The sequence below is a fragment of the Zootoca vivipara genome, chromosome 3 (assembly GCF_963506605.1).
Source record: "Zootoca vivipara chromosome 3, rZooViv1.1, whole genome shotgun sequence".
NCBI lineage: Eukaryota > Metazoa > Chordata > Lepidosauria > Squamata > Lacertidae > Zootoca > Zootoca vivipara.
Genome location: NC_083278.1, coordinates 52,294,422 through 52,310,842, shown reverse-complemented (window position 1 = coordinate 52,310,842; position 16,421 = coordinate 52,294,422). Strand labels below are relative to the sequence as shown.

The 16,421-nt window shown below is 44.5% G+C and overlaps 1 protein-coding gene across 2 annotated transcripts in view; it reads left to right on the top strand.

The window, feature by feature from the left end:
- Positions 1-2,312: 2,312 nt before the first annotated feature.
- The window catches only part of CEP85L (centrosomal protein 85 like), a 100,288-nt gene continuing 86,179 nt past the window's right edge, over positions 2,313-16,421 (top strand). Inside the window, exon 1 of one of the 2 annotated variants that reach the window (XM_035109172.2) lies at positions 2,313-2,779. In XM_035109172.2, the coding sequence (XP_034965063.1) occupies positions 2,728-2,779 (52 nt within the window). In that variant the 5' untranslated portion in view covers positions 2,313-2,727. The remainder of the gene's footprint in view (positions 2,780-16,421) is intronic. The other variant, XM_035109173.2, reaches the window with a different exon arrangement.

The window sequence follows — 16,421 nt, the reverse complement described above, 5'->3', positions numbered from 1 at the left end:
TCCCCGAGCCGTAGCGCATCGGGGGACAGAGCCGAAGATCGGCGGGCGCTCCTTGCTGGGCTTGACAAGACCGGCAAACAGCGCTCGCCGATCTTCGGACCTGTGCTGTGTGACGGGCGGGGGTGGGGGGGAAGCGGAGATCGTTCTCCGCTCTCCCCCCACCCCCGCCTGTCACCGAAGATCGGCGGGCGCTGTTTGCTGGGCTTGACAAGCCCGGCAAACAGCGCCCGCCGATCTTCGGACCTGTGCTGTGTGACAGGCGGGGGTAGGGGGGAAGCGGAGATCGTTCTCCACTCTCCCCCCACCCCCGCCTGTCACCGAAGATCGGCCGGCGCTCCTTGCTGGGCTTGACAAGCCCGGCAAACAGCGCCCGCCGATCTTCGGCCCTGTGCTGTGTGACGGGCGGGGGTGGGGGGGAAGCGGAGATCGTGCTCCGCTCTCCCCCCACCCCCGCCTGTCACCGAAGATCGGCGGGCGCTCCTTGCTGGGCTTGACAAGCCCGGCAAACAGCGCCCGCCGATCTTCGGACCTGTGCTGTGTGACAGGCGGGGGTGGGGGGGGGGAAGCGGAGATCGTTCTCCGCTCTCCGTCCACCCCCGCCTGTCACCGAAGATCGGCGGGCGCTGTTTGCTGGGCTTGACAAGCCCGGCAAACAGCGCCCGCGTGCACTTTATTAAAAAATAAGACATCCCTTGAAAATAAGACATGTCGTGTTTTTTTGAGAAAAAAATTAATATAAGACATGTCTTATAATATGAGAAACACGCTATCAGTGTTCCTGCTTTGGGCAAATACCAAACTTTGGATGTATCTAGACAGGTCCTAGCATGATCTAGAAAACATATACATCAAGTATTATATTTGGTGCACTGATCTCTAGTAATATGTTTACGAATCCAAAAGAGGTTAAAATTGAGTTAAAAGTCCTGAGACAAAGATGTAAAACAAGTAGAAACTACTTGTATAAGGACAGCTTTACTTGTAATTTGCAGAAAACACAAACTATCTGGTGAGGGAGCCTATCTATGAGGGAAGCAGGGGTGCTTTGGTCTTTCGAATTTCAGTGGTGCCCTGTGAGAGGCCAAAATTTGGTGCCCCCCTGCCTCTTGCCTTCCATTCTGCAAGTGCACTATGTCATAGATGTGATGCTGTGTGGTGACCCCCTTATGTTGGTGCCCAGTGTGAGGGAACCAGTTGCATTGCGCTAAATCTACCTCTGTGGGAAGCCATTTGTGGCCTGATTCTCATATTATCCTTGTGACCAGTGCTTTCTTTCTGGAAGAAGGGTGGGGGAACTCAACACAAAGTTAGTTTATTGCGGGCCCAGTCGCAGTGGCACACACTCCAGGCAGTTGCTAAATGTAAGTTGTGATTAATAAACTCAAAAAACTGGATTAGAAATGGCCACAACTTTATTGATTACAGATATAAGTAGGTGGATTTTTGGCTCAGTTCCAGGCCCACTCCCCACAAAAAAAAAATCAATTATTTAATCACATTGGGCAGGGATAGCCTTCATGGTGCCCTCCATTTAGTGTGGACTACAATGCCCATCTCTCTTGTTGGCCATGCTAGTGGGGATTGATGGGTGCTGCAATCAACAACATCACATCGAAGAGCACCACATTGCTACGGTGACAGAGCTACAGCTAGATCCTGCACAAGTGCCATGTGATCCTTCTGAACAAAAGGCCTCCAGATACAGACATTTACCACCATATCATAGAATTGCTGGAAGGGACATCTTATAGTCCAGCCCCCTGCCCCATACAGGGCTCAGACCTGCAGCCTTAATGCCACGATCTAATCAACTGAGCTATCTAGGTTAAGCGTTTAAGCACTTAGGTTCTTTTCATTTCTTGGCAGCCTCCATGCCCTGTGTAAAGTAACTCCAATAGGGTTTAGTCCAGTGTTGACCAAACCAGAAAGATTACTTCTTCCCTTTTACCCACTGTGGTTAAAACTAGCTCATCAACCAGTGTCTTATTGTACTCAAAACTGCCTTATGAGTGGGACCACGCTATCTTTACAAAGTTCACTGTTGGTGACCACGCTATGCGCGCGTGCTCTCTTCCTACTGATGTCAAACCACGCAACGCTGTGGATTCTCTGCACGTGCTCAGAGGCCCTTTCGCATGTGCTCCCGGATCCACCTTCCACGTTCTCGGGCTGCCTCCTGCTACTTTCCAAGAAACAGCCCTCACCCCACCCTCTCCTTTTCCTCCTCCTCGCTCGCTTCTTCAGTTACCCCTGGCGGGCTCCGTGCTGCCTGCCGCCCCCTCCCGCTCCCACCGCCAGCTCCCCTCTCTTCAGAGAGTAGCGGCAGCATCTGCTGAGTTCCCGCCTCTGTCCCCGCCCGGCACCGAGCAGCAGCAGCAAGAGGAGGAGGAGGAGGAGGCGGAGGAAGAAAAGAGACGGGAAGCTGCAGTGTGTGGGCAGCAGCAGCAGCAGCGAAGGAAGGAGGCGAGTTTTGTCCTTTCCGCTGCTTGTTCTGCGAAGGAACTGGCCGGCAGCAACCATGGCCTCGGCTCCTCGCAGGCCAGAGTTGGGCTGCCAAGCGCGAAGGGCAGGAGCAGCAGCAGCAGAGGAGGGCCGGCAATGAGCGACCACTAGCAGCTGCCCTTTCCAGTCTCTGCCGTCCAGGCCGCGCGCGGGCGCGGGTCTCCGTGCGGACCCCCGGAGCTTCTCCTCCTCGACGGCCCTCTCTCCGCCCGCGGAGGCCCCGCCATGTGGGGGAGGCTCCTCTCCGAGTTCGGCCAAAACGGCGACTACAGAGCAGGTAGCGGCGGCGGGGGGGCGGGCGGCGGGCGGTCCCATTTATTCGGGTAGCAAACGTGTGAATGCGAACCCGGTTTGGGTTTTGTAGCGCCCAGCCTCCACAAAGTGTGCCCCTCTCTCTCTCCCCGCCCCACTCGCTTGTTTCAGTTTCCAGGCCAGATTTCTCCCCTCGGTTTTGGCGCTCTCGCCGAGGGTCTCTTCTCAGTTTGTGCCTAGTGCCTGGCTTCTTCCCCTTTCCCTACAGTTGCTTCAGATGTTCGTTAACGCGCGTCGCCATCTGGTTGAGTGATTTGGGAGGAGGAGAAGGGGCGGGTGTCGGGGAGCGGAGCGGAGCGGAGGAAGAAGAAGAAGGTCACTGCAACAAATCCGCCCGCCCGGCGATGCAGATTGCAGCCCAGCCTGGGTGGGAAAGGAAGCGGGGCGCCGCCGCTTCAGGGAGCCATTAAAGCTGGGGAAAGCAGTGCAATTAGTTACTACGCGGCTATATTTAGCGCTTTCTCCGCTAATCACCCTTAAACCTGGCAGGATTGGTGAACGCGGCTTAATCCAAAGAGGAAAAGAAAAGCAAACCCCTGCGGGAAACAAACTAAACAAAATCACCACACTTGCTTTTCACTTTCTCTTTGGAAGTTCCCAGATACGAGTTGGGGGGTTGGAGGAGGTGGGGGGAGACGTTAATGCTGCCCGGTTTTGCACATGGCCCTGGAATAAATGTGTGCTTGTCTCGTCTCCCAGTCACGGAGCCCAATTTCCTCAGAGGGAATGCATATGCTCTGCTTCCGGGAAGTAGTGATATCTCAGGGTTAGGGCTTTATTTTTGGAAGGAAAGGTTTAAAGCTCAGTAGTGCTGTTAAAACCGGATACAGTATATCTCTGTCGAGGCTTCGTGTGATGCTGCTGTTGAAATGGGTAGGTTAAAACGGGTGGAATTCAGTTGGGCCTGTGTAGCTCGCATGTCCTTAATTAATTAATTAAACCTTACAGTTATCTCTATAATTAAACCATGCAAGATAGGATTAGGTTGAATATTCTTGCACTGATGGCCCTGTAGTGTTTTAGTCTCATCAGCTCTTGTTACTGATACTGAATAGTTCTCTTGCAGTGCCTGAGAACAAACTGTACTTGTCTGCACAGCACTTTAGAATAAATTACCATTCTTTGATAACATTATGAATTACTGAACTGTTTGTTACATGTGAGGAGTGGCTTTATAGCTTTAAGTTGTCAGCTGGCCTAGGGGAGAACTATTAAATAGACTGTGCTGATTCTGTTGTTTACTGTGCACACCATTCATTTGCTAACTTTTTAATTAATGATCTGGGCTTGTTATACATAAATAATTTCCTATTCCTTAATGATTCCATCCAGAAATTGAAGCAACAGATTACATTTGGTAGTTCCAGAAACAAAATCCAGAATTTGTCACTGGTTTACTAAAATAATTGTATATGACCCTGTTGGTTCGCTATATCTACCTTATTCTCCTAGTCTAGGATAAACACAGCACTGATTCCCCACCCCCACCCTGGCACTGTTGGTACAAGACTTATACCTGCCTATTCAGTTCTGTATGTATTCCATTTGCTGTAAAGTGAAAGGAAAATCAGAATCTTATTTATAGCAAGCCAGTGCTTTGGACCATCTTGCTCATTATTGTTGACACTAACTGGCAAGGCTGGGCTCTCCAGGGTTTTAGACAGGGGGCTTTGCCAACCATGTTTGGAGATGCCAGTGACTGAACCCGAGACCTTTTGCCTTTAATGAATGTGCTTTATTACTGAGCTTGAGGGCTTAATTTTTTATTTTATTTTTACAATTAGCTATTAACTTATTTGCATCGCACACACACATTTGCAAAGTATGCTTAGCTTTTTAAATATTGTTTGCCTGCACTGTATCCCTTGTAAAATGAAGCAATACAGTAGTATGTGCTTTAAAGAATAGGGTTGTAGTATCTAAAAAGAATATACCTGCCATACTATAAGTATTTTCTATGGCTTTTCACGTGTTATACAGTATTACTGAGGAGACTGGGTGAGAGGTGAACCCACTGTCCAAAAACAACAGTTACCCATTTCTATAAGAAAATACATAGAAAAACAAGTGGGGAAAATAAACATCTTCTAAGTCTTTCAGAACAACCAGAAGATCTTCTGAAAGTAAAAGGATAGAAGCTTGTGAGAAATGCATACATGTAATTAAGAATTGAGGTGCTTCCCAGCATGTTCTACTGTTACATCAATATTGTTTGTATACTTACGGTAGTTTGCTAGGCTAATACAGAAGTGAATAATAAAATAGATAGGTTTAAAAGAATGTTGCTGCTTATAATAGTATCCTGCTGCTGGACAAAATTTGACACCCTTATTGTCAAACCTGGAAATCTTTGTGCCATTATGTTTTTTCATTTCAGTTTAGTATGTTTACTAAAATCTATACCATCCACTTGAAGCAGTGATTATGCCTGCCAAGTGCTAGAATATTAGGGCTGCTTTTGAGTGTACCATTATTGACTGATACTGTGGTTTGATTGGTTGAAGCCTCTGAATGGAACCATTATCTGACCCAATATGAGATTAGTTTTGTTCTGATTGCACAATAGTTTGGTCACAAGTCATATCCATGGTGAACATTTTTCATTGTTCTTGTGGTTAATAATTCCTCACAAGAACACTATAATTATTCAGTATTTTTATCAGGACAATTGGATTGCAAACATAAATGTGAATTCTAATTATTTAAATAAATCATGTGCAAAGTTCCATAGGGAACATGGATTAATTGATAGCTCTGATCCAGCAAGAGGTTTCATTGTGCAGCTTACTCGTTGCATGAATAAAAGGCTGTTTTGGGATGCAGAATCCCCCTCATTCATAATGACTTTGTACAGAAACGTTATAAGAAGACCACAAAGTATTGCACTTGTTTATCTGAATGCATGGGTGATTAAGAATAAATATTTTAAACACCTGTTTCAGGTGTGGCATTTGTGAAGATAAGATTGATTTGTTGTTGTTGTTTAGTCGTTTAGTCGTGTCCGACTCTTCGTGACCCCATGGACCATAGCACGCCAGGCACTCCTGTCTTGCACTGCCTCCCGCAGTTTGGTCAAACTCATGTTCGTAGCTTCGAGAACACTGTCCAACCATCTTGTCCTCTGACGTCCCCTTCTCCTAGTGCCCTCCATCTTTCCCAACATCAGGGTCTTTTCCAAGGATTCTTCTCTTCTCATGAGGTGGCCAAAGTATTGGAGCCTCAGCTTCACGATCTGTCCTTCCAGGGAGCACTCAGGGCTGATTTCCTTAAGAATGGATAGGTTTGATCTTCTTGCAGTCCATAAGAATTAGCTATTTATGGATGCGAACATTCATATTGATTCATTTTATATCTATCTATCTGTCTATCTATTATGGGACTATCCTCAATAAAACAAAATGACTGAGCTCAGTGAAGCATTATATAATAAATTGAGGCAAAGAGCATTCATGGGTAATTTCAGACCCAGGTGGTGTTTTTGTTGTTGGTATTTTGGTAGGATAGCTAGTTGTTAACCAAATTTTGAAGGAGATTCAGATGTCTGCTTTTGAGGTGGAATGGCTTCTTTTGGTGGGACTTCTCTTTTTCTTAGCATCTGAAACCTTCATGTTTAGTTACTTAGAAAATGTAGTTCCAGAGCATGCATTGTTCATACAAATTGTGTTTGGCATGTGGTTGCATAGCTCTCACTAGCCTAAGGTTACCAGATTTTTTTTCAATGAATCCAGGGACACTTTTCAACTTCAGTGGATTTTGTATGGGGACTGATTTGCAAATCCGGGGACTGTCCCTGGGAACTGGGGACATCTGGTAACCTTCCACTAGCCCAGGCATCCCCAAACTGCGGCCCTCCAGTTGTTTAGCCTACAACTCCCATGATCCCTAGCTAACAGAACCAGTGATCAGGGATGATGGGAATTGTAGTCCAAAACATCTGGAGGGCCGAAGTTTGGGGATGCCTGCACTAGCCCCACTGGATGTTACTAAATAATAATGAATGACGCAACCCCTTACTGCTTGTGCTATTTTGTGATATTTCAAAACACACTTCGTTAAATCTGTCTTTTCTAGAGCAATATGCAGTTCTTTTAAAAAATAAAAAGTGGTAAACATGAGCAGCCTTCTTGCCCCACCGTAATGTCCCACATGGTGTAGTAGTGGTTAAGAGCGGTAGACTTTTAATCTCCACCACATGGGTGGGTGGCCTTGGGCTAGCCTGAAGTCTCTCAGCCTCACTCACCTCAGAGTGTTTGTTGTGGGGGGGAGGAAGGGAAAGGAGATACCGTTGAGACTCCTTAAAAGTGAAAGGCAGGATATCAAATCCAAACTCTTCTTTTTTGTTATCCTTGTAATGAAAATACTAAATAATAATAATAATAAAAGACTCTATGGTCTCTTTCTCACTCCAGCACAAATTCCCAATGGCATTTGGTTTTGTGAAGACAAACTAAAAATCCTGATGTCCAGGCAGTCTCCTCACAACAAGGCTGGACTGCTGAATAGTGTTTTGTTCTTGCTTTTACATGTACCTTATATCCTACATTTTCTCCAGGTGCTCAAATGAGTTCCCCTCTACCATGCAAGTCATATGATGTGTGAAGTAAGAGCTGTTGTTCACAATAGTATTAGAGAAAGTGCCACATATCTGTGCCATGTAAATTGGTGTGCAGCCCCATTGGTGTATGAATAGAGTCCTACGTCTGAGTGTCAGGAGACCATAAAGTCAAGCTTTGATGTGCATAGCAAGGAGGCCTGGAATAAAAAATACCCCACAAAGCAGAATCCCCCAAAATGGCACCTCCCAAGATATTGCTGGGCTGCAACTCTCAACATCCCTGCCCATTGGCCATGCTGGTGCAGCTATTGGGATTTTTAGTCCAAAATATCGGGAGGGCAATGTCAGGGAAAGCTACTGCAAACCCATTAATACCTGAATATGCACAGTGCAACAATAATCTTTAGCGGGGAATCTTGAAGAAGGGCCAGACTTTAGTAGTGGAACATTTGCTTTGCAAAATAAAAAAATTTCCTTCCAGTAGCACCTTAGAGACCAACTAAGTTTGTCATTGGTATGAGCTTTCGTGTGCATGCACACTTCTTCAGATATATGTGCTTCAGAATATGTGCTTTGCACATATTCAGTCCCTGGCCTCTTCAGGTATTCCTGTGAACGTCCCCAGTCTGAAACTTTAGAGAGCTGCTATTAGTTAATATAGGCCACATTGAGCTATATTGACAATTCATCTGACTCGGTATAAGGCATCTTACTATGATCCCAAGCTGGATAATTAATAGTAGAGCGATATTTTGTTCCTTGATCCACTAACTTCCTTGAAGGCAAGCTTAAGGCTGTTATAGTAATTTCTTGTCTAATAATAATTTCCTGAGACATGGTCTTGTTAATATGGGACAGATTTGATCTGTTGACAACATCTGTGTTTCCCTGAGTAAGTTTCCTTGCTAAATGTTAATCTCAGGTGGTATGAGAGTGATCAGCCTCACAGGCAATGTCACAATTGAATTTTAAACAGGTGTGAGATCACAATCTTATTATGAGCTTTGAGGGGGGGGGTCTCCTGAATTGGTTGGTTATGTTAAAACATGAAGCAAATGTTGAATTCATACTATGGGTGAGGAACTGGCTAGGATAACCTAAGCTCTCTTTGCCTTTTAGGTGTGAGATGGGTTGGGGCGGGGAGGGGAGAAAGATCAAGTAATTTTATATCTGTTTTGAGATCAAAACAGTAATTGGAGCCCTGAAGATGAGAATGCAATAGCGGTACTTGCCTCCATGGATGCGGGTGTGTCCTTGAAAGGGGAAGTAATGGTGAGTTTCTGAATTGTCTGTGTAGTGGCGCTGGCATGCTTAGAGCCTTCAGGGATGAACTCAGTAGGCTGTACTGCCTTTTCTATCTCTATGGTTTGTGTGACCTTGATTTTCAAGGCTTATATAGCACCTCTGCCTTTTATTAGCAGCTCCCTTCCTGTTCTTCCTATATCTTATCTTCCTATTTGTTTCACTTCCATTGTAATACAGTATGGGGTTGCTGTGATGTCCCTTTGTGAGATGGCTTTTCTGTCTTTACATTTGACCTTTTAAATTTCTTTTGGGGATTGTGCTTTCGGGCATGCTGTAACAAATATGCATGGGTGCGCAATTGGATAATGAACAAGCAAGAGAGAAAATAAATCTCACAACAGATGGAGGCTCACGTGAAGCACCACCTTTTGTACCAAGGGAGGAAACAAGAATACAGCTGGCTCTATTCTCACCTAACTGTTATAATGAATGGGTGGTTTCTGAAGTTTATTTGAAATTGCAATCTTCACACAATTGGTTATGTTACAGTAAGGAGCAGATGAAGAGATTTCATAATAATCCAGAACTATAAAAAGATAAACAAGCATTCTTAAAATGTTTATTGCAAATTAAAATCAGGATGGTTATAAAATAGTAATGAATGAAGAGGGCATTCATTGTGCAATGTGAACCAACAAAGACTACGCTCTTTCCAATTGCATGCCACTTGTTTGGCAAAGGAAGTTACTCTTAAGAGTCTATCAGAGTAAGCATTTATTTATGCATACTCATTGATAATATTAAGTTTAATATACACATTTTTCATATTCTGTGCACAGTAGTAAACCAGTTGAGCAAATGAGAAATCTCTGCAATTGCTTGGGAGTCCTGAAGATCTTGAAATGGTTTAATGTGTGTGGCAGATGTCTTAACAGCTATTGTTGAAGAAAAACCCATTTGTTGCTGATAAGCTATAATAGGAGGAAGGCTGCTTCTGCACTTGTCTCCAGTATCAACTGTTCTGCCTCTTCCACATAACTTTAGAATCCCATCTTTGGTTTGTAACCTGAGTTTCAGGAGCTTACAAGCTATTAATTCCAGTGGTATCCTTTACTGTACAACTTTACATATGAAGAAATTTTCATTCTTATAAAAGGTCCATATTCTGTGTTCTGAAAACTTATGTGAGCAACTAAGTCCCACTCTGAAAGCTTCTGTTCTTTTGCAGTTTGTTTAAGCTCAGTTGTAGGCAATGTGAATTTTTCTCATATAATTGTGACTAGGATTGGGGTGCTGCTGTGTGTCTTTTGCAAAATGTGTGCTGCTGTCTTGTTGCTTACTTTTTGAACAAGTGAAGCTTCGTTGCTCAGAAACAAAAATAAAAACATACTATTGAAGAACAAACTTTAAATTGTACTTATTTAATAAGCCCAATTCAGTATGTTTTCCTTTATCTTAACTAGTGCACAATTACAGGAATAGTCCTCATGCATCCATGATTAGGAACTTCTGGCTAGCCACAGGAAAGTCACATTGGATTCATTATGGCCGCATAAGCCTCTGCTTATATTTGTAATTAAAGGTAAAGGGACCCCTGACCATTAGGTCCAGTCGTGACCGACTCTGGGGTTGCGTGCTCATCTCGCATTATTGGCCGAGGGAGCCGGTGTATAGCTTCCAGGTCATGTGGCCAGCATGACAAAGCCACTTCTGGAAAACCAGAGCAGCACATGGAAATGCCGTTTACCTTCCCGCTGTAGCGGTTCCTATTTATCTCCTTGCATTTTGACGTGCTTTCGAACTGCTAGGTTGGCAGGAGCTGGGACCAAGCAACGGGAGCTCACCCCGTCACAGGGATTCGAACCACCGACCTTCTGATCGGCAAGCCCTAGGCTCAGTGGTTTAACCACAGCGCCACCTGGGTCCCTATATTTGTAATTAGGACTAGAAGAAATGCAGAAGTAGATGGTGAACAGTGTCTAGGTAAATGTTTCTGATCTCTTGGTTGCAGTCCAAATATGAGAATTTCAGTGAGTCAAAGGGATTGGTAATTTATAACTAGGATTTTCATAAATTGAGTTTTCTGAAACTTTTAATTGCCACAAGTAGTTTTGTGTCTGTTCATGCAACATGTCTTTTTCTGTCTTTGGGCAATCATTGTATGAATGTGAATAGCCCAAGGACTGCTTGCATATAGTTTCTTTGTTGGGATTTAGGCGAAAAGATTGTTCCATGTATGTGAGAAACATTTAATAGAAATTTGCTCTTTGATTCTTTCCAAGCTTCCAGTTGCCAAGCAGCAAATATTCTTAGGCTTCAGAAGAACATGTTACAGACTTGGGGGCGGGGGAATCATTTTGTTTACAGTGGTACCTCTGGTTACGAACTTAATTCATTCCGGAGTTCCGTTCTTAACCTGAAACCGTTCTTAACCTGAGGTACGACTTTAGCTAATGGGGCCTGTCATTGTGCCACTGGTGTGCAATTTCTGTTCTCATTCTGAGGTAAAGTTCTTAACCCGAGGTACTACTTCCGGGTTAGCGGAGTCTGTAACCCGAGGTACCACTGTACACCTAACTTCACACTATGATTCTCCTGCATGGTGTGCTTTCTAATTTGTGGTACTGGGTCAGCTCTCCTGGTTCGATCTATTTGTTTGAGGAGAAATGAATGACTGCTATGTAGTGACATATGCACTCTGAAATTTCTGTTACATGAGCTGAGAATGACAACAGAAGACATTTTAAACAGAATTTTCTGACAGTTGTAGTTTTTACTGTAGCTAGAAGTTGAAAACACTTTGGGGTTGTTGTTTTTTTTAAAGTAAGCTTGGCCTAAATAGAGAATGATACTTACATTTGTTGAATATGCAAGATTACTACATTTTAAATTTTATTTTTGTTTCAGGGTTCAGCTCCCTGTTAAGTACATGGCTGAGCAGGGTGGCCCTGAGAGAATCACTGTCTTGCAGCTTCAGGTGCCTACTTGTAAAATGGGAGTAATAGTGACCATTCTGCAAAAGATGTCAGAAGAATATAGTGATGAAGGTAGTTCAATTTGTTTCCTCTTCTAAGCTTATATATATATAAGCTGGGGTCCTTTGGGAGGAAGTGTGGAAAAGAGATTTAATAAATAAAATACCTATGAACATATGGGACCCAGGTGGCGCTGTGGGTTAAACCACTGAGCCTAGGGCTTGCTGATCAGAAGGTTGGCGGTTCGAATCCCTGTGATGGGGTGAGCTCCTGTTGCTTGGTCCCAGCTCCTGCCAACCTAGCAGTTCGAAAGCACGTCAAAATGCAAGTAGATAAATAGGAACCGCTACAGCGGGAAGGTAAACGGCGTTTCCGTGTGCTGCTCTGGTTTGCCAGAAGCGGCTTTGTCATGCTGGCCACATGACCTGGAAGCTATACGCCGGCTCCCTCAGCCAATAATGCAAGATGAGCGCGCAACCCCAGAGTCGGTCACGACTGGACCTAATGGTCAGGGGTCCCTTTACCTTTTTACCTATGAACATATAAAGTGGGGGGGGGGAATCAAACTTCCTCCCTTCTCTCACAGGGGAGCATAGGGAGACCGGGGTCTCTAGAGCAGGGGTCAGCAAACTTTTTCAGCAGGGGGCCGGTCCACTGTCCCTCAGACCTTGTGGGGGGCCGGACTATATATATTTTTTGGGGGGGATGAACGTATTCCTATGCCCCACAAATAACCCAGAGATGCATTTTAAATAAAAGGACACATTTTACTCATGTAAAAACACGCTGATTCCCGGACTGTCTGCGGGCCCGATTTAGAAGGTGATTGGGCCGGATCCGGGGCCCCCGGGCCTTAGTTTGCCTACCCATGCTTTAGAGAAATTTATGTAGTTTCAGAAATAGCATTGCAGCCTGTGGAAAAAACCCTTCTTGTTCTCATACATTACCTGCGGAAAACCTATATTTGAAATTGACAGTAAAAATAAAATTAAAGAAGGCTGCAGTACTAATGCTAGTACTTTCGGACTTGTCCTTAACTCATGAAGATTCAATAAAATAGTTTTATAAAAACAATTTCATCGTACAGTGGTACCTCGCGTTGCAGACCCGATCCGTTCCAGGGTGCCATTTGCACCCTGAAAAGTCTGCAACCCGAGCGGCGCTTTTATGCATGCGCGAAAGTGCGATAGAGTGCTTCTGCTCATGTGCGAAGCATGCAGAACGCTTCTGCGCATGCGCACATGGCGAAACACTTCTGGGTCTGCCGCGTTTGCAACCTGGAAAAACGCAACCCGCAGCGGACGCAACACGAGCTATGACTGTATCAGAAATATGGCCTGGAATAGCAGGGCATGTGGCTCTATAATAAAGGGTTTGAAATAAAAATGAAACAGGAGTTGCACACATCATACAGTATTTTTATTTACTACTGCCTGCTCCACAGTAGGCCATGGTGCTCAAGCTTTGGGTTTGTCTGGTAGGAATCAGGACTGCCTCTTTGTCAATCTTACCTTGCCTTCTACACTACATTTCTGCAAGTTGCTCATTGTTATACTGAAAGACAGGGGTTGTTATGCATGTCTTTCTTCCTTACCAAAAGGAAGCTTTGTGTGCCTCTGTAGGCAATGGAAACTGAAAAGCAGTGGCTAGGCAGTGTGATGTATAGGAAGAGACTGATGCTGAGCAATGACTGGAAGGAGCAATCTCTCCACCAGTAGTAGCATGGAGGTTGCTTCCTTTTGGCCACTGTTTGACCCATTGTACTACTGCTGTGTTTGCTTCTGTTGGAAACTGATGTGTCTTACATATACTGGTTGTCTAAACTTCAGCTGCATCCCCATGAACAAAGGTGCAAACATTTCCCATTTTTGTCACTGGCTAGAGGACCTTGTCAAGTGAAGTCATGAAGGGCTATCTCCAGAGCCCGTTGCTGAATTTTCCCATAATTACCTTGTACATAAGTACATAAATCTGCTCCCTCTTGCCTTAAGTTTTCTTTCACTGTTAATTAAAAAAGACTTCTGATTGGCTGCAGGAGCTTCCTGTACTCAATCAGAAGCCGTGTCGGATGTTCGGGTTGCAAAGAACATTCGTAACCCAGAACACTCACTTCTGGGTTTGCAGCATTCGATAGCCAAAACGTTCCAGTCGCAAGGTAGGATCCAAGGTACGGCTGTACAGTGGTACCTCGGTTTATGAACACAATTGGTTCCGGAAGTCTGTTCATAAACTGAAGCGTTCATAAACTGAAGCGAACTTTCCCATTGAAAGTAATGGAAAGTGGATTAATCCGTTCCAGACGGTCCGCGGAGTAACCGTTCATAAACTGAAGCGAACTTTTCCATTGAAAGTAATGAAAAGTGGAATAATCCGTTCCAGACGGGTCCGCGAAGTACTTAAACTGAAGCGTTCATAAACTGAAACATGGGTGTAATTGGTTCCGGAAGTCTGTTCATAAACTGAAGCGTTCATAAACTGAAGCGAACTTTTCCATTAAAAGTAATGGAAAGTGAATTAATCCGTTCCAGATGGGTCCGCGGCGTTCATAAACCGAAAATTCATAAACCGAGGTGTTCATAAACCGAGGTTCCACTGTATAGCAAAAATAAAAAAAAATTCCATTGGAAATTTGGCAGCATTAAATGCTATTTTTAATGACAATGTAAAATGCATTTTTGTACAACAAATGATGTTTAGTTTCCAAGTGGTTGCAGGAATATGGCAACAGATATCCCTGGTATTCCACCCTAAGCCTGGCTGTTACAAACCTGCACCTCTGCTTTACTGTGTGGCCTTCCGTTCTACGGTCCTTTCATTATGCAGAGCAGGCTCGACTGTTGTTAGTTACATTTCTCTTTTTTAAAAAAAACTTTTTTTGGGTGTTTGCTGCATAACTCATGAGAGGACTGTATTTTGATTATAAGCAGTAAAATTGTTTGCAAACCAGTGTAAAACTCTGATCTGAAAACAGCTTAGAATAAAGCAATGTAAACCTACTATTCTCTGGCTGTTTTTTAAAAATGAAATCTCCCCAGATGGAATAATTTGGTTGAACAGAGAGTGTAAAAGAGGAATAGTTACTATAGGTGAAGAGTGCATTGGCTAGGAGGATGGGGAGGTGAGCCAGCAATAGAAGGCATGAGCTAATGCATTGCATTTGCGTGCCAAAGTCGAAATAAGAAACATCTGTAGCTCAGTTTTCTGTTTCTGCTGTGTATTAACAGACTTTATAGGAGCAAAATAGCTAATCAGCAGGGCTGTACAACTCAGCTCTAAACTCCCCTCGTCCAATTTTTTAATACTAGGATTTGGTTCTGCAAGTGTAATAACTAGAATAAATGAGCTTTACACAGTCCATACAATTTGTACAATTTCACATATGGTTTCTGTGAGGATTTTTTGTTTTCCAGAATTTGGAATGTTTCATTCAATTTGTCTGCGTGTAAAGGAAGAAAATAGATTTTAAGGCCAAGAAAATGTGATTTTGCCATGAGAAATGGCCGCTGGTTGCACTTAGCAAATGGACCTTTCTCTGATAACTGGAATTCCTATTAAAGGAAAAATGGTCATTCCCTTTTTTATATTGCCTGCCTGATCAGGTGATATGTAGGCAAGAGACTTGCAACATTAAGATGGAAACTAAGATTCTTAGGGTTGTATGCAAAGGAATAAATTTTAGTTGCCATATTCTGTGCAATTTGAGTCATGCAGGTTTCCAAAGTCCCTGATTAAAATGAAATCCACAAAGACCCTGAAAGTTTGTTAGTTGATATCCATGTTGGTTTTATGTGTTACACAAATGCACTTGAATGAAAACATGAGCTTTAAGAACCTCTCATTGTGCTAAAGTAGATTGTTTATAGCAGGGGTCAGTAAACTTTTTCAGCAGGGGGCCGTCTACTGTCCACCGCTTGATAGCATTGAAATTTGGACACAACGCCACATACGAATAGGAGAATAACCTAAGACACTTTCCGTACACAGATGTCACACCTGAGCCATGTAAAAAACCCCAAACCCGTGTTTCAGAACACACAACTCACCCAAAAGTGCATACTGGGAAATAGAACCTAGAAGCTGACAGTTCCTTTTCCAAGGGTCGGGGCCAAGGAATGGAGATACAGGGCGGAGGCCTCGGCTCACATTTACATACTAGGCCGAGCCAAGGCCTACAGAATTTGCTACCAAGGAGTGTGGTGGAGTCTCCTTCTTTGGAGGTCTTTAAGCAGAGTTTTGACAGGCATATGTCAAGAATGCTTTGATGGTGTTTCCTGCTGGGCAGTGGGTTGGACTGGATGGCCCTTGTGGTCTCTTCCAACTCTATGATTCTATGACTAGACCTCGGCTCTACTTTACAGCCTACAGACTAGGTCTCAGCTCTACTTTACAGACTAGGCTGAGTGGAGCCCTGGGTGGGGGGGTGGGGGGAGGAGGGCCCCGAATAGGTCATGGGTTGAGCCAGGGTGGGGGGAGTCACAGGGATGACCCGGGGGTGGGGGGAGGGGGACGGGATACCTCATGGGTCACGACAGGATGGGAGGAATCACAGGGATAAGACACAACAACGGGGACGACGACACATAGTCCAGGGACGGACGGACACCCCCCCCTTCCTGGGAAACAAGGACCATGAGTCAGGCACAGCAGCACGTGTCCAGGCCAGCTAGTTTTACACATTCTACTCATGTAAATACACAAGGCAGGCCCCACAAATAACCCAGAGATACATTTTAAATAAAAGGACACATTCTACTCATGTAAAAACACGCTGATTCCAGGACCATCTGCGGACCGGATTTAGAAGGGGATTGGCCGGATTCGGCCCCCGGGCC